The following is a 22,457-nucleotide window of genomic DNA, read 5'->3' as shown; positions in this document are numbered from 1 at the left end:
TGTAACAGTATACATTAGTTTGCTCAACCAATCCTGACCATTACAACAATTTGGAACAGTTATATCAGATCGGATCTCAACTGTTTATCTTTTCCTAACTAGATTTGATCCTGATTGTCTATCGTTCCCTGTGTATGTTTAATCCTATCCGTCTATGTTTTTACTATATGTAATCCTAGCCATTAAATCTCTAAGCGAGTATAGGGTACGTGTAAGTTTATTGCTAGCCTAATCTGATGTTAAATCCTATTGGCCGTCTCATGCTGATGCGGCGAGTAAAACTTCTCAACAGAGTGAGTGAGAGAAAGATAGAGGGAGAGAGAGAGAGAGTGAGAAAGTGAAAGAAGATAGATAGAGAGAGTGAGAGAGCGAGAGAAAGATAGATAGAGAGAGTGAGAGAGTAAGAGAAAGATAGATAGAGAGAGAGTGAGAGAAATATAGATAGAGAGAGAGTGAGAGAGTGAGACAGTGAGAGAAAGATAGATAGAGAGAGAGTGAGAAAGTAGGAGAGTGAGAGAAAGATATATAGAGAAAGAGTGAGAGAAAGATAGAGAGAGAGAGAGTGAAAGAGTGAGAGAGTGAGAGAAAGATAGATAGAGAGGGAGTGAGAGAGTGAGAGTGAGAGAAAGATAGATAGAGAGAGAGTGAGAGAGTGAGAGAGAGATCGATAGAGAGAGTGAGAGAGCGAGAGAAAAATTGATAGAGAGAGTGAGAGAGTGAGAGAGCGAGAGAAATATTGATAGAGAGAGTGAGAGAGTGAGAGAAAGATAAAAGATAATGAGAGAGTGAGAGAGTGAGAGAAAGATAAAAGAGAATGAGAGAGTGAGAGAAAGATAGATAGATAGAGAGTGAGAGAGTGAGAGAGTGAGAGAAAGATAGATAGAGAGAAAGTGAGAGAGTGAGAGAGGGAGAGAAAAATAGATGGAGAGAGAGAGAGAGAGAGAGAGGGAGAGAAAGATAGATAGAGAGAGTGAGAGAGTGAGAGAAAGAAAAAAGAGAAAGAGAGAGTGAGAGAGTGAGAGAAAGATAGATAGATAGAGAGTGAGAGAGTGAGAGAGTGAGAGAGTGAGAGAAAGATAGATAGAGAGAAAGTGAGAGAGTGAGAGAAGGAGAGAAAAATAGATGGAGAGAGAGTGAGAGAGTGAGAGAGTGAGAGAGTGAGAGAGGGAGAGAAAGATAGATAGAGAGAGTGAGAGAAAGATAAATGGAGAGAGAGTGAGATAATGAGAGAAAAATAGATAGAGAGAGAGAGAAAGAGTGAGAGAAAGATAGATAGAGAGAGAGAGTGAGAGAGTGAGAGAAAGATAGATAGAGAGAGAGTGAGAGAGTGAGAGAAAGATAGATAGAGAGAGGGTGAGAGAATAAGAGAAAAATAGATAGAGAGAGAGTTAGAGAGTGAGAGAAAGATAGAGAGAGAGAGAGAGAGTGAGAGAGTGAGAGAAAGATAGATAGAGAGATAGATAGAGAGTGAGAGAGTGAGAGAGTGAGTGAGTGAGAGAGAGAGAGAGAAAGAGAGAGACAGAGAGGAAGAGAGCGGAAGAGAGAGAGAGATGGCCCACTGTGGCCTACACAGATCCAACACCCCTTCTTTATTGTATTCTTCCAAGTACTACCGCAAGCATCGTTTGGACCTAATACAAGCAACAGGAAGCCGGTAACCTTCCATTCAAACCACGTTGCCACCGTCTTTCTTTCCAAACTACCAATCACGACAAGAACAGGCGACCAATACAAGCCAGACTCCTCCTGCTCCTTTCTCCGCTTCCTTCAACCCATTTCGACATCATTTTAAAGAGATAGATAGAGAGGTAGAGAGAGAGATAAGATGGGTTTTCCAGCTCTCATGGGGAGATATCAAGTGGGGAAGACCATCGGAGAAGGAACCTTTGCGAAGGTGAAGATTGCTGTAGACATGAAGAACGGCAAGACCGTGGCTGTCAAGATTTTAGATAAGAAGATGGTTTTAGAGAGAAGTTTGATGCATCAGGTGAGTATATAGTATACACCGAAATAGAGAGATGGAGATTGTTCTTGGTATGATTAGTGCTTCTTAGGTGGAGAGAGAGATCGGCGCCATGAAGATCTTGCATCATCCCAACATTGTTCGAATACACGAGGTCGATTTCACCCTCGCATTCTCCTCTCTCCCTCTAGAAAGTCTTGATCTCAAAAACATATGAATTTTCGCAGGTGATTGCAAGTAAGAGCAAGATATATATCGTCATGGAGTATGTGTCTGGAGGGCAACTGTCTGAGAAGATGGTTTGTGCTCTTACAGATTTTCTTTGCTCCGCATCAATCTTTCTTATATTTATGTTGATGTATATCCCCAGTCCTGTCACAGCATCATGAGTGAAACCGAGGCCAGGAAGTATTTCCAGCAGCTTATTGATGCCGTGGACTACTGCCACAGCCAGGGCGTTTACCATAGGGACCTCAAAGTCTCTCTCTCCCTCTCTCTCTTTATTTCTCTCTCTCTCTCTCTCTCTCTCTCTCTCTCTCTCTTTATTTCCCTCCCTCTCCTCCAATCTCGAGATGTTTCTTTCTCCCTTTTTCTCTCTCTAAGTATCACTCTTTCTCACACACACACTCTCTCAAGGTGTCTATCACCCTCTCTCTCAAGATGTCTGTCTTTCTCTCTCTATCTCTCTTCATTCACTATCTATACCCATCTCTCTCAAGATGTCTCTCTCTTACTCTATCTCTCTCCCTCTCGCACTCTTTCTAAGTATCTCTCTTGAACTCTCTCACACATGTTGTCTCCCTTCCTATGTCTCTTGCTTTCTTTCACTCTCTCACTCTCTCACTCTCTCACTCTCATTCTTAGTATCTTTCTTTCTCACAGGTTGCCTCTCTCCCTCTCTCTCAAAATATTTATCTCTCTCTCTCTAAGTATCTCCCCTCTCTCTTTCTCTATCTCCCTCCCCCTCTCTATCTTTCTACGTATCTCTCTCCCACTCTCTCTCAGAGTGCCTATCTTCTTCCTCTCTCTCAAGATATTTATCTATCTTTCCCAGTATCTCCCTCTCTCTCTATCTCTCCCCCTCCCTCTCTCTTTGTCTAAGTATTTCTCTCTCTTCTTCTCTCTCTCTCGCTCTCTCTCGCTCTCTCTCTCTTCTTCTCTGTCTCTCTCTCGTTATCTCTCTTCTTCTCCATCTCTCGTCTCTCTCTCTCTTCTTCTCTATCTCTCGCCTCTCTCCTTCTTCTTCTCTATCTCTCGCTCTCTCTCTCTTCTTCTCTCTCTCTCTCTTTCCCTTCTTCTCTTTCTCTCGCACTCTCGCTCTCTCCCTTCTTCTGTTTCTCTCGCACTGTCTCTCTCTCTCTCTCTCTCCCTTCTTCTCTTTCTCTCGCACTCTCTCTCTCCCTCTTTCCCGTCTTCTCTTTCTCTCGCACTCTCTCTCTCTCTTTCCCTTCTTCTCTTTCTCTCGCACTCTCTCTCTCTTTCCCATCTTCTCTTTCTGTCGCACTGTCTCTCTCTCTTTCCCTTCTCTCTCTCTCTCTCCCTTCTTCTCTTTCTCTCGCACTGTCTCTCTCTCTTTCCCTTCTCTCTCTCTCTTTCCGTTCTTCTCTTTCTCTCGCACTGTCTCTCTCTCTCTTTCCCTTCTCTCTCTCTCTTTTCCTTCTCTCTCTCTCTTTCCCTTCTTCTCTTTCTCTCGCACTGTCTCTCTCTCTCTTTCCCTTCTCTCTCTCTCTTTCCCTTCTTCTCTTTCTCTCTCACTGTCTCTCTCTCTCTTTCCCTTCTTCTCTTTCTCTCGCACTGTCTCTCTCTCTCTTTCCCTTCTTCTCTTTCTCTCGCACTGTCTCTCTCTCTCTTTCCCTTCTCTCTCTCTCTTTGCCTTCTTCTCTTTCTCTCGCACTGTCTCTCTTTCTTTCCCTTCTCTCTCACTCTCTCTTTCCCGTCTTCTCTTTCTCTCGCACTATCTCTCTCTTCTTCTCTACCCCATCGTAGTCTCTCTCTCATTTGAACTATCTCTCCCGTCGATGACTTGACCCTCCATCCATATCTGCATGATCAGCCTGAAAATCTTCTCATCGACAGCAGGGGAAACCTCAAACTCTCCGACTTCGGCCTCAGCGCCCTGCGCAGAGTAAGCCAGTTTCCAAATTACAGCCAAAACGCAAACTATAATTGCAATATCTCGCTCGATCTAACCATAATAACTCCTCACAGTCCATAATTTCAGCCACTTTCCAAAGAACAGCCAAAAACACAAACCATAATTGCGCTATCTCGCTCGTTTTCATCATAATATCTCATCACAATCCATAATTTCAGCCACTTTCCAAGGAACCGCCAAAAACCCAAATTATAATTGCACTATCTCGCTCGATCTAACCATAATAAATCCTCACAATTCATAATTTCAACCACTTCCAACAAAGAACAGCCAAAAACCCAAACTATAATTGCACTATCTCGTTCGATCTAACCATAATAACTCATCACAATCCATAATTTCTGCCACTTCCAACAAAGAAGAGCCAAAGACCCAAACTATAATTGCACTATCTCGTTCGATCTAACCATAATAACTCATCAGAATCCATAATTTCAGCCACTTCGAACAAAGAACAGCCAAAAACACAAACTGCAATTGCACTATCTCGCTCGATCTAACCATAGTAACTCCTCGCAATTTATAATTTCAGCCCGGAAACTTGCTCTCGACCGCGTGCGGGTCGCCCAGCTACGTCGCACCGGAGGTAAAATTTCTTCCTTAATATTTCGAGTTTTAGCTTGAAGAATGTATGAATAACCATAAGAAATTGGAGTATTATCGCTGTGATTTGTAAGGTGATCGTTCGAAAGAAGTACGACGGGGCGGCGGCGGACGTTTGGTCGTGCGGCGTCGTTCTCTTTGAGCTTCTTGCCGGGTTCCTCCCCTTTCAGGATCGAAATATGATGAATCTCTACAGAAAGGTGGCTTCTCTTTCTGCCCAGCTCGTTTAAAGAGAGAGAGATAGAGATAAAAGATAGAGAAAGAGAGAAAGATTAAGAGATTGGGATAGAGAGATAGATGTAGATATATATATATATATATAGATGGAGAGTTATAGATATTGATAGAGATATTGAGAGAGAGAGATAGATGTAGATTTGTATATATAGATTGAGAGATAGAGATAGATATAGAGATAGAGAAATAGACTATATATATATGTAGAGGCAGAGATAGAAATACTGATAGAGAGATTGAGATACAGAGATAGATATAGAGATAGAGAAATATATGCAGAGATATAAATATATATAGATGGAGAGATAGATATTGAGATAGAGAAATAAATGTTGGGATTAAATATATATATAGATGGAGAGATAAAGATAGATATAGAGATGGTGATAGAGAGACATAGAGATGGAGATAGAGAGAAATATATTGAGATATAGAGATGGTGATAGATAGATATATATTGAGATATAGAGATGGTGATAGAGAGATATATATTGAGATATAGAGATGGCGATAGAGAGATAGATATTGAGTTACAGAGATGGTGATAGAGAGATAGATATTGAGATATAGAATTGGAGACAGAGAGATAGATATTGAGATATAGAGATGGTGATAGAGAGATAGAGAGATAAATATTGAGATATAGAGATGGTGATAGAGAGATAGATATAGAGATGGTAATAGAGAAATAGAGAGATAGATATAGAATGGCGATAGAGAAATAGAGAGATAGATATTGAGATATATAGATGGTGATATAGAGATGGTGATAGAGAGATGGAGATAGAGATATATATATATATATATGTAGATGGTGATAGAGAAAGAGAGAGATATATATTGAGATATAGAGATGGTGATAGAGAGATGGAGATAGAGAGCTATATATGTAGATGGAGATAGAGAAGTAGAGATATAGATAAAGAGAGATACAGAGAGGAAGAGAGAGATAGATAGACAGGTACACAGAGGCAAAGAGAAAGAGATAGATAGATAGACAGGTACACAGAGGCAAAGAGAAAGACAGAGATAGATAGACAGGTACACAGAGGCAAAGAGAAAGAGAGAGATAGAGATAGAGAGAGAAATAGATAGAGAAAAAGAGAGAGATAGATAAGCAGATAGACAGGGGCAAAGAGAAAAAGAGAGATAGAGATAGAGAGAGAAATAGATAGAGAAAAAGAGAGAGATAGATAAGCAGATAGACAGGGGCAAAGAGAAAAAGAGAGATAGAGATAGAGAGAAAAAGAGATAGAGAAAGAGGAGAGAGATAGATAGACAGATAGACAGAGATAAATAGAAAGAGAGAGATAGAGAGGGAGAGAGACAAAGAAAGATAGACAGATACATATAGATGGAGAGAGAGAGAGAGAGATAGATCGAGAGATAGAGATAGATATACAGAGAGAGACAAAGATAAAGAGAGAGAAAGATAAAGATAGAGAGAGAGAGAGAGACAAAGATAAAGAGAGAGAAAGATAAAGATAGAGAGAGAGTCAAAGAGAGAGAGAGATAGAGAGAGGGAGAGAGACAAAGAGACTTAGAGAGAGAAGCAAGATAGAGATAGAGAGAGAAATAGAGATAGAGATAGTGGGAAAGAGATATAGAGATAGAAGTAGAGATAGAGATAGCGAGAAAGAGAGATAGAGATAGAGAGAAAGAGAGATAGAGATAGAAATAAAGATAAAGAGAGAGAAATATAGATAGAGAAAGAGAGATAAAGATAGAGATAGAAATAGAGATTGAGAGAGAAATGGAAATAGAGATAAAAAGCAAGAGAGATAGAGAGAGAAAGATGAGAGTTGGCTGATGGGTTGTTTTTGTTGGTAGATAGCAAGAGCAGAGTGTAAACTTCCAGAATGGTTCACTGCACCCCAGAAAAAGCTCTTGGCCAAGTTACTAGACCCGAATCCATTAAGGGTATCTAGTCTCTCTCCCTCTCTAAAATCCATCTCTTTCCATGCATGAAACTAAACCCATCACTATTTATGTTTCTATTGGTCTACCCACCTAAAAACTTAAGACTATGTTAGTTATTCATTTCTATAGTTCTTCATATCTGTCTCACTCTTGCTGGCCTACTGAAATGCCTCCATGCATGAGATAAAACCCATCCATCCTTCCAAAAATGCATTTAGCTATCTATTTATATATCTCTCTATGTACCTACATAGCCATCCTTTTTTTAGAAAAAAATATTTTCCGCATTGATATGACAGTTAAATTACAGAGTTTGAAATGCCTTTTGGGCACCCACATTGGAGATAGGAGTGTAGAAATGAGATGTGTGTTTTACATTTTACTCAAATACTCTCGGGCTTAATGAGATGAATGTTGCTAAAATGGCGCGTCGGTAATTTTTGATTTGTTGCTAGTTGGCACAATAATTCTTCCATGGTTCGCCTAGTGAAGCTGAGGGTAAGTGGCTTTCTCTATAGGTCTGCGTGACAGTTTTGTTGAAGCACCTTTAGCACATTTGTATTTATAAAATCTGCCATACACAAGAACGGTTTAGTGTACTATGTTAAACAATGAATAACATACTCATAACTATGCAATGATATTGTGCGAAGGAAAATGATTTTTAGAATGATAATACTATTCCATGTTGATCTAATTGCCCTATTGGATCAATTTATTTAAGATGTACAGCTAGCTCAAAGACAATTTGAGCGATACAATATGATCTGCACTAGTTAGCTTTCAGCCTACATTGCCATCTATCTTTCTATTTTTCAGCCTATCTATCCATCCTTTCTGTATTCCTCCCAGCATTTCTTTCTTTCTATCTTCATATCTTCCAGGCTAGGTAGCTATGTATCTCTCTTTCTAAGAAATATCATTTTTGGAGGAGAGCAGAGAGCAAAGGTGGGAGAGATTATAGAGGACAGTTGGTTCAGATTGGATTATAAATCGGTGGCAGAAAATGTTTGTGGATGGGCACTCCCAGAGAACACCTTCCAGGTCATGAAGATGGTATGGTATTGTTCTATCTCTATCATGAATATGACAATGATTCATTGTTATAGGATAACCCAGTTCATTGATGGACAAGAGAAATGCAGGGAGAACCCATGGTACTGGAGAGCCCTAGGCAGGCAACCTTCATCAATGCCTTTCAGCTGATTTCCATGTCCAACGACCTCGATTTGTCAGGCCTATTTGGAGAACAGGTGCTCTCTCTCTCTCTCTCTCTCTCTCTCTCTCTCTCTCTCTCTCTCTCTCTCTCTCTCTCTCTCTCTCTCTCTCTCTCTCTCTCTCTCTCTCTCTCCCCCTCTCCCTCCCTCTCTCGCTCTCCCTCTCTCTATCTGTCACTCTATCTCTCTCTCTCTGTCTTTCTCTCCCCCTCTCTATCTGTCACTCTATCTCTCTCTCTCTCTCTCTCTCTTTCTCTCTCTTGCTCTCGCTCTCCATCTCTCTATCTGTCACTCTATCTCTCTCTCACTATCTATCTATCTATCGCTTCATCTCTCTATCTGTCACTCTATCTCTCTCTCTCTGTCTCTCTCTCCCCCTCTCTCTCTGTCACTCTATCTCTCTATCTGTCACTCTATCTCTCTCTCACTATCTATCTATCTATCTCTTCATCTCTCTATCTGTCACTCTATCTCTCTCTCTCTGTCTCTCTCTCCCCCTCTCTATCTGTCACTCTATCTCTCTATCTGTCACTCTATCTCTCTATCTGTCACTCTATCTCTCTATCTGTCACTCTATCTCTCTCTCTCTCTCTCTCTCTCTCTCTCTCTCTCTCTCTCTCTCTCTCTCTCTCTCTCTCTCTCTCTCGCTCTCTCGCTCTCTCTCTCCCTCTCTCTATCTGTCACTCTATCTCTCTCTCACTCTCTATCTATCTATCTATCTATCTCTTCATCTCTCTATCTGTCACTCTATCTCTCTCTCTCTCTCTCTCTCTCCCTCTCTCTCTCTCTCTCTCTCTCTCTCTCTCTCTCTCTCTCTCTCTCTCTCTCTCTCTCTCTCTCTCTCTCTCTCTCTCTCTCTCTCTCTCTCTCTCTCTCTCTCTCTCTCTCTCTCTCTCTCTCTCTCTCTCTCTCTCTCTCTCTCTCTATCTCTCTATCTCTCTCTCTCTATCTCTCTCTCTCTCTCTCTCTCTCTCTCTCTCTCTCTCTCTCTCTCTCTCTCTCTCTCTCTCTCTCTCTCTCTCTCTCTCTCTCTCTCTCTCTCTCTCTCTCTCTCTCTCTCTCTCTCTCTCGCTCTCGCTCTCCATCTCTCTATCTGTCACTCTATCTCTCTCTCACTATCTATCTATCTATCTATCTCTTCATCTCTCTATCTGTCACTCTATCTCTCTCTCTCTGTCTCTCTCTCCCCCTCTCTATCTGTCACTCTATCTCTCTCTCCCCTCTCTATCTGTCACTCTCTCTCTCCCTCTCTATCTGTCACTCTCTCTCTCCCTCTCTATCTGTCACTCTCTCTCTCCTTCTCTATCTGTCTCTCTCTCTCTTCCCCTCTCTATCTGTCTCTCTCTCTCTCTTCCCTCTCTATCTGCCACTCTCTCTCTCTCCCTCTCTCTATATCTATCTCCCTCTCTATATCTCTCTCTCCCTCTCTCCCTCTCTCTCTATATATCTATATTGCTCTCTCCCTCTCTATATCTATATTTCTCTCTATCTATCTCTCCCTTCTCTCTCTCTTCCTCTCTCTCACTCGCTCTCTCTCTCTATCGCTCCCTTTCCTTACCTCTCCCTCCCTCCCTCTCTCTTTCTTACGGTTTAAAAATAGTCCAAGAGATTGCCCTTTTACAGAAGAAAAAATGGTCATAACAGATAAAAAATAGTCTTTTACAAAATAAATAAACAGAACAATCGGAGTTATGTTTGTCATTTTTCTGCTCATATAAGGCTAACTTGATTCCAGTAATCTCTCCCTCAAGTTCCACATTCAGGGCCAAGTGCGAAAAGTCCCAGCTTGTTTATGTGATTGTCCACTTCATTGCCGATCTCTTCTTTATAGTTGGCGACCTTCCAGAGCCTCTTCTCATCTTCATCATAAATTTTTTAGAAGTGAAAGCCATTATACTCAAAATCTTCATAATGTATCTTTCTTTTTTTCTTATTGAAGATCCTCACTGTGATTCAGATTGGCTTGGTTTCACTCTTGGTACCTCCACTCTCAGCCATCTCTTCCTTCTCATGCTGTACTTCAAAAAAATAATGATCGATCAGAAACATAATTTTACTTATGTGGCAGAATCTCATCTTCTAATGGCATCCCATGTCTTCATTACTCAATCAAGAAGTGTTTATTCTTGATTGTGAATCTTGAGCACGCCATCTTCCATTGCGGCAATATTCTTTATGTGGTTCAAGACTTTGGATGTTAGAAAAAATTTTAGGATGGTAGATAATATTACCCAAAGTCAATGATTCCCCATGTTTGTGTTGGATCTTCATCTCCATGGATCTCCATTGTTGATCCATCTCTGATCTTCACTTAAACAGATTTCCTTTCAATCTCATAGAATAACTCCTTGTATCCAGTCATGTGGTTACTGGCTTTAATTTTTAGATACTATGTATTAGTGCCCTCCATTTTCTCATCAATACCTTGAGATAAATGCTATCATCCTCCATTATAGCCATTAGTAAACTTGGGACTACAACCTCCTATTTAATCATAGACAGATTGACATGTTTCTCATTTTTTTCACTACGACATTCAAAAACAAAGTGTCCAAATTTATCACAATTATAACAAGGAATAATGGACTTGTCCCGGGGTTTATAATAGCCATTTTTATCGTCATCTACGTTGACTCTCTTTGATCCTCTTCCATGACTTCTGCCATGTCCTCCACGATGCCACGAGATGATGATTCTTCGTCATGCATAACCTTTATCTTCCACGAAGGCGCGAGCCAAGAGTTCCTGTTCTTCATCTTGTGACTCTTGTTCTTGCTTATGTTCAATGACCCAATTATCTCACCCAAAGTAATCTTCCCCAGCTAGCATAAGGGAGTCAAACTTTGATGGTGTACCCTGCAAAAGCTTCCAAACGGCCTCCTTCTCTATAATATATTTGTCTAGGTCATGAAGCCTCTACTTGCTAAATTCAATGACCCAATTACCTCACCCAAAGTAATCTTTCCTAGATCTCTATACTGATCCATAGCAAGCATAAGGGAATCAAACTTTGATGGTGTAGCCTGCAAAAGCTTCCAAACGGCCTCCTTCTCCATAAAATATTTGTCTCGGTCATGAAGCGTCTACTTGTTGACATTCAGTGACCCAATTATCTCACCCAAAGTAATCTTTCCTAGATCTCTATACTGATCCATAGCAAGCATAAGGGAATCAAACTTTGATGATGTAGCCTGCAAAAGCTTCCAAACGGCCTCGTTCTCCATAAAATATTCGTCTTGGTCATGAAGCCTCTACTTGCCAATTATCTCATCCAAAGTAATCTTTCCTAGATCTCTATACTGATCCATAGCAAGCATAAGGGAATCAAACTTTGATGGTGTAGCCTGCAAAAGCTTCTAAACGGCCTCCTTCTCTATAAAATATTTGTCTCGGTCATGAATCGTCTATTTGCTGACATTCAATGACCCAATTATCTCACCCAAAGTAATTTTCCCAGATCTCTATACTGATCCATAGCAAGCATAAGGGAATCAAACTTTGATGGTGTAGCCTGCAAAAGCTTCCATACGGCCTCCTTCTCCATAAAATATTTGTCTCGGTCATGAAGCGTCTACTTGTTGACATTCAGTGACCCAATTATCTCACCCAAAGTAATCTTTCCTAGATCTCTATACTGATCCATAGCAAGCATAAGGGAATCAAACTTTGATGATGTAGCCTGCAAAAGCTTCCAAACGGCCTCGTTCTCCATAAAATATTCGTCTTGGTCATGAAGCCTCTACTTGCCAATTATCTCATCCAAAGTAATCTTTCCTAGATCTCTATACTGATCCATAGCAAGCATAAGGGAATCAAACTTTGATGATGTAGCCTGCAAAAGCTTCCAAACGGTCTCCTTCTCCATAAAATATTCGTCTTGGTCATGAAGCCTCTACTTGCCAATTATCTCATCCAAAGTAATCTTTCCTAGATCTCTATACTGCTCCATAGCAAGCATAAGGGAATCAAACTTTGATGGTGTAGCCTGCAAAAGCTTCCAAACGGCCTCCTTCTCCATAAAATATTTGTCTCGGTCATGAAGCGTCTACTTGTTGACATTCAGTGACCCAATTATCTCACCCAAAGTAATCTTTCCTAGATCTCTATACTGATCCATAGCAAGCATAAGGGAATCAAACTTTGATGATGTAGCCTGCAAAAGCTTCCAAACGGCCTCGTTCTCCATAAAATATTCGTCTTGGTCATGAAGCCTCTACTTGCCAATTATCTCATCCAAAGTAATCTTTCCTAGATCTCTATGCTGATCCATAGCAAGCATAAGGGAATCAAACTTTGATGGTGTAGCCTGCAAAAGCTTCTAAACGGCCTCCTTCTCTATAAAATATTTGTCTCGGTCATGAATCGTCTATTTGCTGACATTCAATGACCCAATTATCTCACCCAAAGTAATTTTCCCAGATCTCTATACTGATCCATAGCAAGCATAAGGGAATCAAACTTTGATGGTGTAGCCTGCAAAAGCTTCCAAACGGCCTCGTTCTCCATAAAATATTCGTCTTGGTCATGAAGCCTCTACTTGCCAATTATCTCATCCAAAGTAATCTTTCCTAGATCTCTATACTGCTCCATAGCAAGCATAAGGGAATCAAACTTTGATGGTGTAGCCTGCAAAAGCTTCTAAACGGCCTCCTTCTCTATAAAATATTTGTCTCGGTCATGAATCGTCTACTTGCTGACATTCAATGACCCAATTATCTCACCCAAAGTAATTTTCCCAGATCTCTGTACTGATCCATAGCAAGCATAAGGGAATCAAACTTTGATGGTGTAGCCTGCAAAAGCTTCTAAACGGCCTCCTTCTCTATAAAATATTTGTCTCGGTCATGAATCGTCTACTTGCTGACATTCAATGACCCAATTATCTCACCCAAAGTAATTTTCCCAGATCTCTATACTGATCCATAGCAAGCATAAGGGAATCAAACTTTGATGGTGTAGCCTGCAAAAGCTTCCATATGGCCTCCTTCTCCATAAAATATTTGTCTTGGTCATGAAGCCTCTACTTGCCAATTATCTCACCCAAAGTAATCTTTCCTAGATCTCTATACTGATCCAAAGCAAGCATAAGGGAGTCAAACTTTGATGGTGTAGCCTGCAAAAGCTTCCAAACGGCCTCCTTCTCTATAATATATTTGTCTAGGTCATGAAGCCTCTACTTGCTAAATTCAATGACCCAATTACCTCACCCAAAGTAATCTTTCCCAGATCTCTATACTGATCCATAGCAAGCATAAGGGAATCAAACTTTGATGGTGTAGCCTGCAAAAGCTTCCAAACGGCCTCCTTCTCCATAAAATATTCGTCTTGGTCATGAAGCCTCTACTTGCTGACATTTAATGACCCAATTATCTCACCTAAAGTAATCTTTCCCAGATCTCTATACTGATCCATAGCTAGCATAAGGGAGTCTAACTTTGATGGCGTAGCCGGCAAAAGTTTTGAAACGACCTCCTTCTCTATAGTATCCTCGTATCGGTTTCTTAGCTCTGAAAGCTCATCAGTGAACATGGTTGCAACATCAACAGCCGTCTCATCTTTTCCCACATTAAGATTCTCGTAATCACATTTCAGTATTTGTACTCAATAACCCAATTGAATCCAAGGTTCCATAAGCAAAGAGCCTCCCAATTCTCCTTCACTGTCTTCTTATGAACTGACCCCAAAAAGCTCTCAGAACGGCCCCCATCATAACTAATAACGCCAATTGATCTTTCTTTTTTGGAACCTCATCTCACTTGCTGGCATCAACAGGCCGTATGCTTTCAGGTAGCACTCCATTCTCATTGCTCAAATACAACAATTTGTCTTGGTGAGAATGACAAACAGACCTGGAAACGCCAGTCCGCCTACCAAGATCCTCGTTCCAGACGTAGCATTCGACTCCCTATATCACATATGCATGGTTGCTTCTCTTCTCTCTCCTTGGATCAGACTTTCTCTGATACCACTTTAGGGGCTGACACCCTCTCACAGCAAGGAAGATAGAATAGACAGATCAAACGCACCAATTACCTAGTGTTATTCCATTGTGAAAATTGTCCAAAATATTGCACTTTAATAGAGAAAATAGGCTAGCTTAGTCAATGACCTTGCCATACACAGTAGAAGAGGAACAATCTTTTTCAAAAGAAAGAAAGAAAAACGGACATTTTCTGTTCATGTAAACCCAACTTGATTCCCAACTTATAGAAGGGTTAAAACACAACCAGATAAAGAGGGGATGATGTCATTATGGAGAAGATAATAGATAGAGTAGAGGGCATCACAGAATAAAATTGAAAACTAAAGGGGAGAGGGATGAATATCATACTTGGCGGACTGACACACTCTGACAATACCACTTGTCTTTCTCCCTATCTTTCATTTACTTGTTTTCCTCTCTTGCTCTCTACCTGTGCCAGTCTAGGTCTCTCTCTTTCTATCTCCAGCTTCCGTTATCTTTTTCTCTCTTTGAGTTCCCTTCTGTTCCTGTATACATCTTTCTATAAATAGTTCTCTCCGGCTCTCATTTTCTTCTCCCAGTTTTGTTTTCCAATGTTGCATCATCCTTCTCTCTCTCTCTCTCTCTCTCTCTCTCTCTCTCTCTCTCTCTCTCTCTCTCTCTCTCTCTCTCTCTCTCTCTCTCTCTCTCTCTCTCTCTCTCGTTCTCTCTCATCTAACCACAGAGGGCAATCCCCAGAAGACGAAGCTCTTCGCGAGGTATTCCAAGACCGAGACTATGAAAAGGATACATGTTGCTGCCAAAGACGCCAGCCTCTCCATTGTGAGGATGATTGGCTCCAAGGTACTACATCCTTATCTGAGGATCCTAGAGAGAAACATACAACTTTGAACTCAGGAATAAAGTGATCAAAATAAGGAAAGAGATGTAATGAGGAAAATAGGATATGCATATATATACGTGCTTCAGTGAGAGAAATAACAACTTGAGGGATAGAGAGATCGAACACATAGAAGAAGATATGTAAGGAGATGTAAATGATGAGAAAATATGGGAGAGAGAGATAGGGGGTGGCTTGGAGCTGTAGGAAGGTGAAACGAAGGGTTAAGGTAAACTTTGAGCGTTATGAAAGAGCATGTGGAGAGGGAGACCTGGATCTTTTTAGAGCTTCATGAAAGAGCTCTGGATGTGCAAGGAGAAGTTTGAATATACACTATGACAGAGCAAAAGAGAGATTTAGGGAACTGATACAACGGTTTATAAAGTGATGGAGATAGAGTAAAACATATCAATATACACAGAGAGATAGGGATTTGACCGCAAAAATATTTGAAAATATATAATTCGAAAGAGTGAGCAGCAATAATTGAAGTGAGACAAAGTTCTACAAATATAGATAAGGAAATCTGGAGAGATGGATTTTGACATCTTGAGAGAGAAATGCGGGGAGAGACTGACTGTAGACAGCAGGTGAATCTCCACGCCTCCGAGAAGCTTACGAGGTCCATCCCTCACATCATGGTCTCGGTAGAGGTGAGTGACCATGTTCTGAGCCGTCACTTGGAAAAATCAACACTGTCTCAGATGGGCTATGTGGCAGGTGATCGAGGTGACATCGATGCACTGCATGATCGAGATCTATAAGTCAACACGAGCGATAAAGCCCTACGAGGAGGTATAAAATAGTAAAGCACAACATTTTTTCTATTTATAAGAAAGTTAACTCACCCTGATGCAGTTTTGCAAGAGCCTTTCGATCATCCTGGAATAGACCCTCCTTGACTTCAAGATGCCCGTCGCACAATTTTTGTGTTGATCACGGCCAGTGAGATGCAGACAGTCGTGATAAAGCTTTATTCTCTTCAGATACCATATATGCAAGTATGTCTCATTTTGATGTAAAATAACTCAAAATTTCATTGAATTCAAGGTTGACAGAAAAGATTTAGGACTTTGATGGTCTCAGAGGATAAACATCACTAATGAAATTCTAATACATTGTTCAGAAGAGAGAACAAAACGACAAACCAAAAAAGGAAAATTGCATTGATTTCGGGCAATAGAGAAAAAATAATTTCCTTGAAGATATGAAGAAGATGACTCCTTTTTCGACATGAAATTATGTAAATAAGAAAAAATACAGAGCTGAAAATGTTTTGATTATTGAAATTGTGAAAAGACAAAAAGAATTCCTGAGTAGAGGCAGAGTGGGGAAGGCTCCTTGCCATCCTATGGGTCATCTAACAGCTGCATAATGATTTTGTTTTCAAGGGGATGACGGCTTCAATGAACAGGGTTCTTCACAAAGTAGAGGGCCTTGCTTCATGTTGATTGAAAAGGGCATAACTGCTTGGATGGTGACCAGTTTGGTGCTTATATTTTGTTTCAAATTGAAAAAATTATAGTATCGGGTTGATTGCCAGTCTCTGGTAATCTTCCTTTTTCCTTTCAAAACAAATTCCTGAGCAACTCAATTATGGGAAAAATGAGAAAAACAAGAAACGGGTCTATAATGCGACAAAAATAATTTTTGCTAACTGAAAAATAAGGGTCTCATAGGATGTTATGATGCTTGACTGGACGGCCGGGGTTCTCCTAAGACGGAAAGGCCATCCTCAAGCATGAAGGACAGATCATGCATCTCAGACAATAGCTCATCCACCGTGGCTTTTGAATGCTGCGCCTTCCTTGTTTCATCCGAGCCATTCATCCTATGAGAGTGTAGAACATCCATCAGATGATGATAAAACAACAGTATGAGATCAGTATTATAAGATAAATATCTTATTCTGTACACCATTAAGTGCTTAAATTTCTAACCACAATGACATTATGGCCTTATAATAACATAAAGAAAAAGTAGTTTAAATGATGCGTATAGATAGAGTACCAGATGTTCTTAATGAATCAATCTCAATCAATATCACGCTTAAAATAATCTCAACTCATCTCCAAACTGTTTCAATCCAAACATTCTTAACTCACGTGATTAGTTATTTAATGCAAAATCTCTCTCAATCAAAAGAATGTTATGTTTCAGAGTTCATTCTTTCCAATCCCAAAAAATCTCTTAATCCAAAATCAAGTCCATTTTAAACACTATCAATTCAATGTACGGACCACAAGGGAATAAATCCTGTAATGAAGAATCTCGCAGTATGCCAATTAAGGAATCTTAAATGAATGAAATAACTATACTGACCCCTCAGGAAATAAATCCGGCTGATGCATTACATTGCCTATGCTTGGATCTTCATCAAACTGGAAGAATCCACCAAAATTAACCTCTTCCGATTTCTCCGGGGTTCTTGCAGACGATATTTCAGAATCTCGGGCATTCCTTGAGCTCGAAAAATCTTGCCAGTCGTCAAATAAATCATCCTTGGCTTCCAACTGTGAAGCGTTGACAGGCATAATTGAACTGGTTGGGGGCCACAGATCATCTTGAGGCCACGTGTCACTCGCAGATTGAATCTGGCCCAGTGTTGTCATATGTTCTTCCTCCGTAACAATGGGAAAATTCTCTGTAAACCCCATCTGAAAAGGATCCACAGTACTGGCATTCGAATCAGCAATAAGGTCAAAGGGGTCAATTTTTTTGCTTTCAACCGGGAACAAAGATTTCTCTAAAGAACTTGGCTTTTCAACCAGGTCAACATTTTTTACAGTTGATTCGTTTTCCTTTTTAGTATCAGAGAAATAGTCATCCAGATCAATGCCAGAGACATTTAAAATATGAGTGCTTTGGGCAGATTCATTGGCTGATTTGATTTTCGGTTCTTCATCTACTTCGGTCTGGCACTTTAATTCAATATTTAGAAAATCAGACAAGGCCATGTCATTCTCGACTGTCTCGACTTTTCGCAAATTTTCTTGTTTGGCTTTCGTTGATACAATTTCCTGCAAGCAAGGAAGCCATAAGTGAAGGACAATCATTTATTCAGCGGAGATGGTACAGTTGTGGAAACGTTGCATCACAATCAGTCTAAAAATTAATAAAACTCTAAAATACCAAAAAGAAACAGGTCCCATATCATAATTGTGATTTAAACAGTAGATTTTCATCAACCTGAGCTCTTATTCTAGTGAATCTGTCTCACCAAAAAGCGAAAAGACCTATACATTTTACTTTATTCAAAAAATTTTGCTTGAGAATTGTACAACATACAACACTGAAAATTCAATTCCGAAACAAAGTTAAAGGTCTCCCTTTCGCTGCGCTCATGAGAAAAGAACTCCACAAAACGATAATCAGCAAGCAAATAATGGCGCCTGAGAATAATGCAGCGCGAAAAAGTATTGAGAGAGCATAATATTATTATCAGTCTAAACTTTGAGGTTAATAATACAATCACTCTAAACATTTTTAGAACTATACAACATTCCGAGAGTCAGTTTGATTCTGAAAATCTAATGTTCATTCACAATAGCAATTATTATACAAGGAGAACTTTTGCAAGAAAAAAAACTCGTTCAACAAACACCACGGAAATTTCAATTCTGAAACAAAAATACAGGTCTGTCATCCACAGAGCTCACGAGAAAAAATAACCTTCGCAAAAAGATAATCGGGAGAAGTAAAGACGGAGCCTGAGAATGAAAATGTAGAGGGAGCACAATATGACAACTGTACAACATATCTGAAAATTAGTTTGATTTAAAAACGCGTGCTGATCAACAGAAGCTCTTATTCCAGTAAATATGTCTCCCCATCAATCATCTGGCCCAAAATTGCGGAAAATTTGAAAAAACGGGCTGCTCGATTGAGATTCATCCAACAAACACCACGGAAAATTCAATTTCGGAACTCCGCCCCAAATGATAATCAGGAAAGGCAAAGAAGGCGCCCGAGGAAAATGCAGCGAGGGAAAAAAACAGAAAAAAAAAGGAGACCCACTCACGGAGCCATTCAGATCCAAAGATCGCAAGAGCCTCCGATATGCCTCGGTGGTGTTGAAGGAGATGAAATCGGGGAATTGCGTGGCGTTAAAACCAAGCCCTCCGATGAATGTTTCCACACGCAGAGGGCGAAATCGAAAGGCAGGGTCTGCTGGATCGTATTCTGGCACGCCGGCTCCCTCGCGTAGCTTGATCTGAATTTTTCTGACTAAATCGGATTGGTTCGACGAACCCATCAATCTTCCAAGTTTCCCGATCGAGAATTTCGCTTCAATTACACTCCTTTTTGACGATCAAATCGAGGGATTGGGCAGCGCAGCTCCGCAAATCGATGCACAATTCTTCTTCACTGTTCCAGTTTGATCATGTCAATATTTATAATGATTGTCCCACATTGGGAAATTCTTATTCTTAAGAAATGGATAATGTTTATTTCATAAAATTATCTTTCTGATATTGTTGATTAGCATCACCTTGGTCAAAACCTGGAGGTATAATCCTACATTACAGTTTTTAGAGGCTCGTCTGAACTGTTCCGTCCATAGTTAGTCCCGTCCCGTAACAAATATTTTAGTCTACTTCCTCTACCCTGTCGAAACCGTTCTGTCCGAGACATTCTCATCTGGTCGAAAAATAGGTCACCCTTATGAACACTCGGCTTTCCGTCTCGGGTTCGAGGCTCCCATTCAGCTTTCCATCTCGGGCTCTCGGCTCCCACTCAGCTTTCCCCCTCAAGGCTCCTGCGGGGGAAAAAAGGTCCCGTTTAGACTGATTGGCAGTTCTATGTCTCGTCATTCGTCTGTTTTACAGGACAGGTCATTTTTTTCATCCATGGACGAAATAACTGTCCCGTGCACGTATGTGCATTGTTTTACAGGACAGGTCAATTCTATGTCTTATGAACACTCAGCTTTTCGTCTCGGGCCCTTGGCTCCCACTCAGCTTTCCCCCTCGGCTCCTGTGGGGGAAAAAAGGTCCCATTCGGAGACTGGTTGACAATTCTATGTCTCGTCATTCATCTGTTTTACAGGACAGGTCAATTTTTTCATCCATGGACGAAATAACCGTCCCGTGCACGTGCGTGCACTATACCTGGAGTTTTTGAAAGAATGGATAACCTTTGTCACAACCAAATGTTATGAAGTGTTCTTCGCAACACCAAATTTCTGCTAGAATATTCTTCATTCACATATTCTGAATCGACTCCATAACCTGGGGTCCGGGTTTACGTGCGGGTCATGAAGTCAATGAATCTTCAGATGAAAGCGACATTAGTAGGTTTTTTTAATTTTTATTTTCGAACAGCTTAATCACATTGGCAGGTGTGTATTTTTTATGTGGGTGCATGAGTTTAATCTTTGTGCTAAGTTTATATCTACACTAAAAGATGATTAGATAGTAAGGTGATAAAATATATTAGATCTTGAAGGTAATACAAAACCCCGTGATGTATCAAATTTTATTATGTTTTAGTAACCATAGCCCAAGGGTTATTCTTGATTATTGGTTTTGTAATTTGGATAAATTAGAGTGTGAGGATTATACAACAATCCTTGAGGATTTTCCTTGATCCTTGATTATACAATAATATATTGAATAATATGCAAAGGTCTTTGAAGCCTCAAATTGTTTTCATCCGGGATTTTTATGATTTATACCATATGATTGATGAATAATCTTGTATAACATTCAAAAACATCTCGAGTATTGCGCAAATTATCTCTGATTCATATTTTTCTGTTGTTTCTGGTTTTAAATTATTAATATGACTACATCTAAAAAGTATCCTTGACTATAAGGTGATGAGACATTTTTAATGTTCTATATTGAAGATTATGGAAAAAAATTTAAGTTGATGACTATTTTTGTTTCAGCTTTTAGATATTTTCTTATAATATTCACTCTATCCCAAAGACTATCCTTCATTATAACATAAGAGTTTTATTTAAATTTTGAATATCATTCAAGGATACTTAAGGGCATAATTTGAATTGTTCTCAGTCTGGAGTTTTTATGTTGTACTCATGCAAACTCTGCGGTTGTTCTGAAACTAGATTTTCAAAAATATCTTTAAATTTTAATACTCTTGATTATGTAAATTTCTAAAATACATCTATTGTGTCACTGATTTGGATTTTTTAACAATTGCTTGCATTCAACCAGGAACCGTTCTATATTATATGGTTTTATAAAGCCACATTAATTATTAAATACTCTGTACATATCTTTGATGCTTCGAGTTTTGTTGTTCTTAACTCAGAGTGTTTAAGTTTTACTAAATCTAACTGAATGAAAGCCTTGTGCTCTTTAGGTTTATTTTAATTAAATATTAATGTTGTTTAAATTGCTTTCTTGTTTGGATACACCATTTGTAGAAGATTATCTTGATTTTATGGTCAGATAAAACTAAAACTAGACATTGAAGATTATGAAAAAATATTCATGTTGATTTGATTTGTAATCTTTAACCTAAAATTACTCTAACCCAGTAATATCCATAAATTAGGTAACAAAGACTATGCAAAAATCATGGATACATCAACATTGTTGTTGTTTCTGATTTTGATTTTGTTTGCTTTTATAATCATAGGGATATCATCAATTATAAAATTATTTGGATTAAATAATATCATAACTACTATGCAGCTGACCTTTGATGCGTCAATCTTTTGTTTATGATTTGAAATTTTGACATTTTACTTGCTTAAATTATGGTTTATTTTATATTATCTCGTCACTTAGCACAAATATTTATTATGATACATCATTTTTGTTGTTTCTGGATAATCTTTTTGAAGAATGAGTGGATCAAACTGAATAATTACATTTAAAATATCTATTATAGATTACCTAAAGATGGATAATTAACATTTTTTTGATCGGGTATTTTTAAGAATTTCACTGTATCAAGGATTTTCATAAAATATGTAGCTTCAGATCTTTAATATTATGCAAAGTATGTGATCCATAATTTGTTTTTCTGATTCATAAGTTTTAAGTTTTAATCTCTCAAAACTAGTGATTATCCCATTGATGAAATCATGGAACATAAACTTATATCTTAGAATGTAAACTTATTATCCTTTTTACTGTCTATAATGCAATGCTTATCATTGAATATATGGGCAAATAACATTAAATTTTATATTTTGAAAATATAACTGATCCCTAAATTGTTTTTTTAATAATTTTAATGCATATTATTAAATTACTATAAATCCAGGTGTTATAATTAGATTAGATAATAATATTTTTCAAACATTTTTGATACCTCAATAATAATATTTTGTTTTCAAAACATATTTTTTACACCAACTGTCAGCACGTTTAATCACTTGCAAGGTGATATAATCATCAAGGCATTTTTTTTTTTCTTCCAAAGGTCCATTTGGTTTCAATTTACTTCTGATTATTTTTATGTATTAGGGGACAATTATTCATAATGATCAGGTAATTTTCAAACACGGTCATCCTCTAACTAATAAATGGGAAAATATTGAA

General features: G+C 39.1%; 2 protein-coding genes across 2 annotated transcripts; one reads left to right on the top strand and one right to left on the bottom strand.

The window, feature by feature from the left end:
- The first annotated feature begins 1,507 nt into the window (after nt 1-1,507).
- On the top strand, nt 1,508-15,929 carry CIPK21 (CBL-interacting protein kinase 21). The gene is made up of 14 exons (XM_078582868.1): nt 1,508-1,987; nt 2,055-2,117; nt 2,191-2,262; nt 2,334-2,441; nt 4,017-4,088; nt 4,651-4,704; nt 4,796-4,921; nt 6,789-6,878; nt 7,818-7,934; nt 8,024-8,131; nt 14,796-14,900; nt 15,528-15,590; nt 15,658-15,732; nt 15,796-15,929. The coding sequence occupies exons 1-14, from the start codon at nt 1,826-1,828 to the stop codon at nt 15,826-15,828; spliced, it is 1,248 nt and encodes a 415-aa protein (XP_078438994.1). The 5' UTR covers nt 1,508-1,825; the 3' UTR covers nt 15,829-15,929.
- A 553-nt stretch (nt 15,930-16,482) lies between these two features.
- On the bottom strand, nt 16,483-19,303 carry LOC144709337 (uncharacterized). Its single transcript, XM_078582869.1, has 3 exons — nt 18,959-19,303; nt 17,260-17,957; nt 16,483-16,768 (listed from the first exon to the last, which is right to left on the bottom strand). Exons 1-3 carry the CDS (start codon nt 19,190-19,192, stop codon nt 16,621-16,623), a joined length of 1,080 nt encoding a protein of 359 aa, XP_078438995.1. The 5' UTR covers nt 19,193-19,303; the 3' UTR covers nt 16,483-16,620.
- Nucleotides 19,304-22,457: the final 3,154 nt, after the last annotated feature.

The sequence above is a fragment of the Wolffia australiana genome, chromosome 11, assembly GCF_029677425.1.
Source record: "Wolffia australiana isolate 7733 chromosome 11, ASM2967742v1".
Lineage (NCBI taxonomy): Eukaryota > Viridiplantae > Streptophyta > Magnoliopsida > Alismatales > Araceae > Wolffia > Wolffia australiana.
Note: the sequence above shows the minus strand (reverse complement) of the source record. Positions and strands in the feature narration are given on the sequence as shown.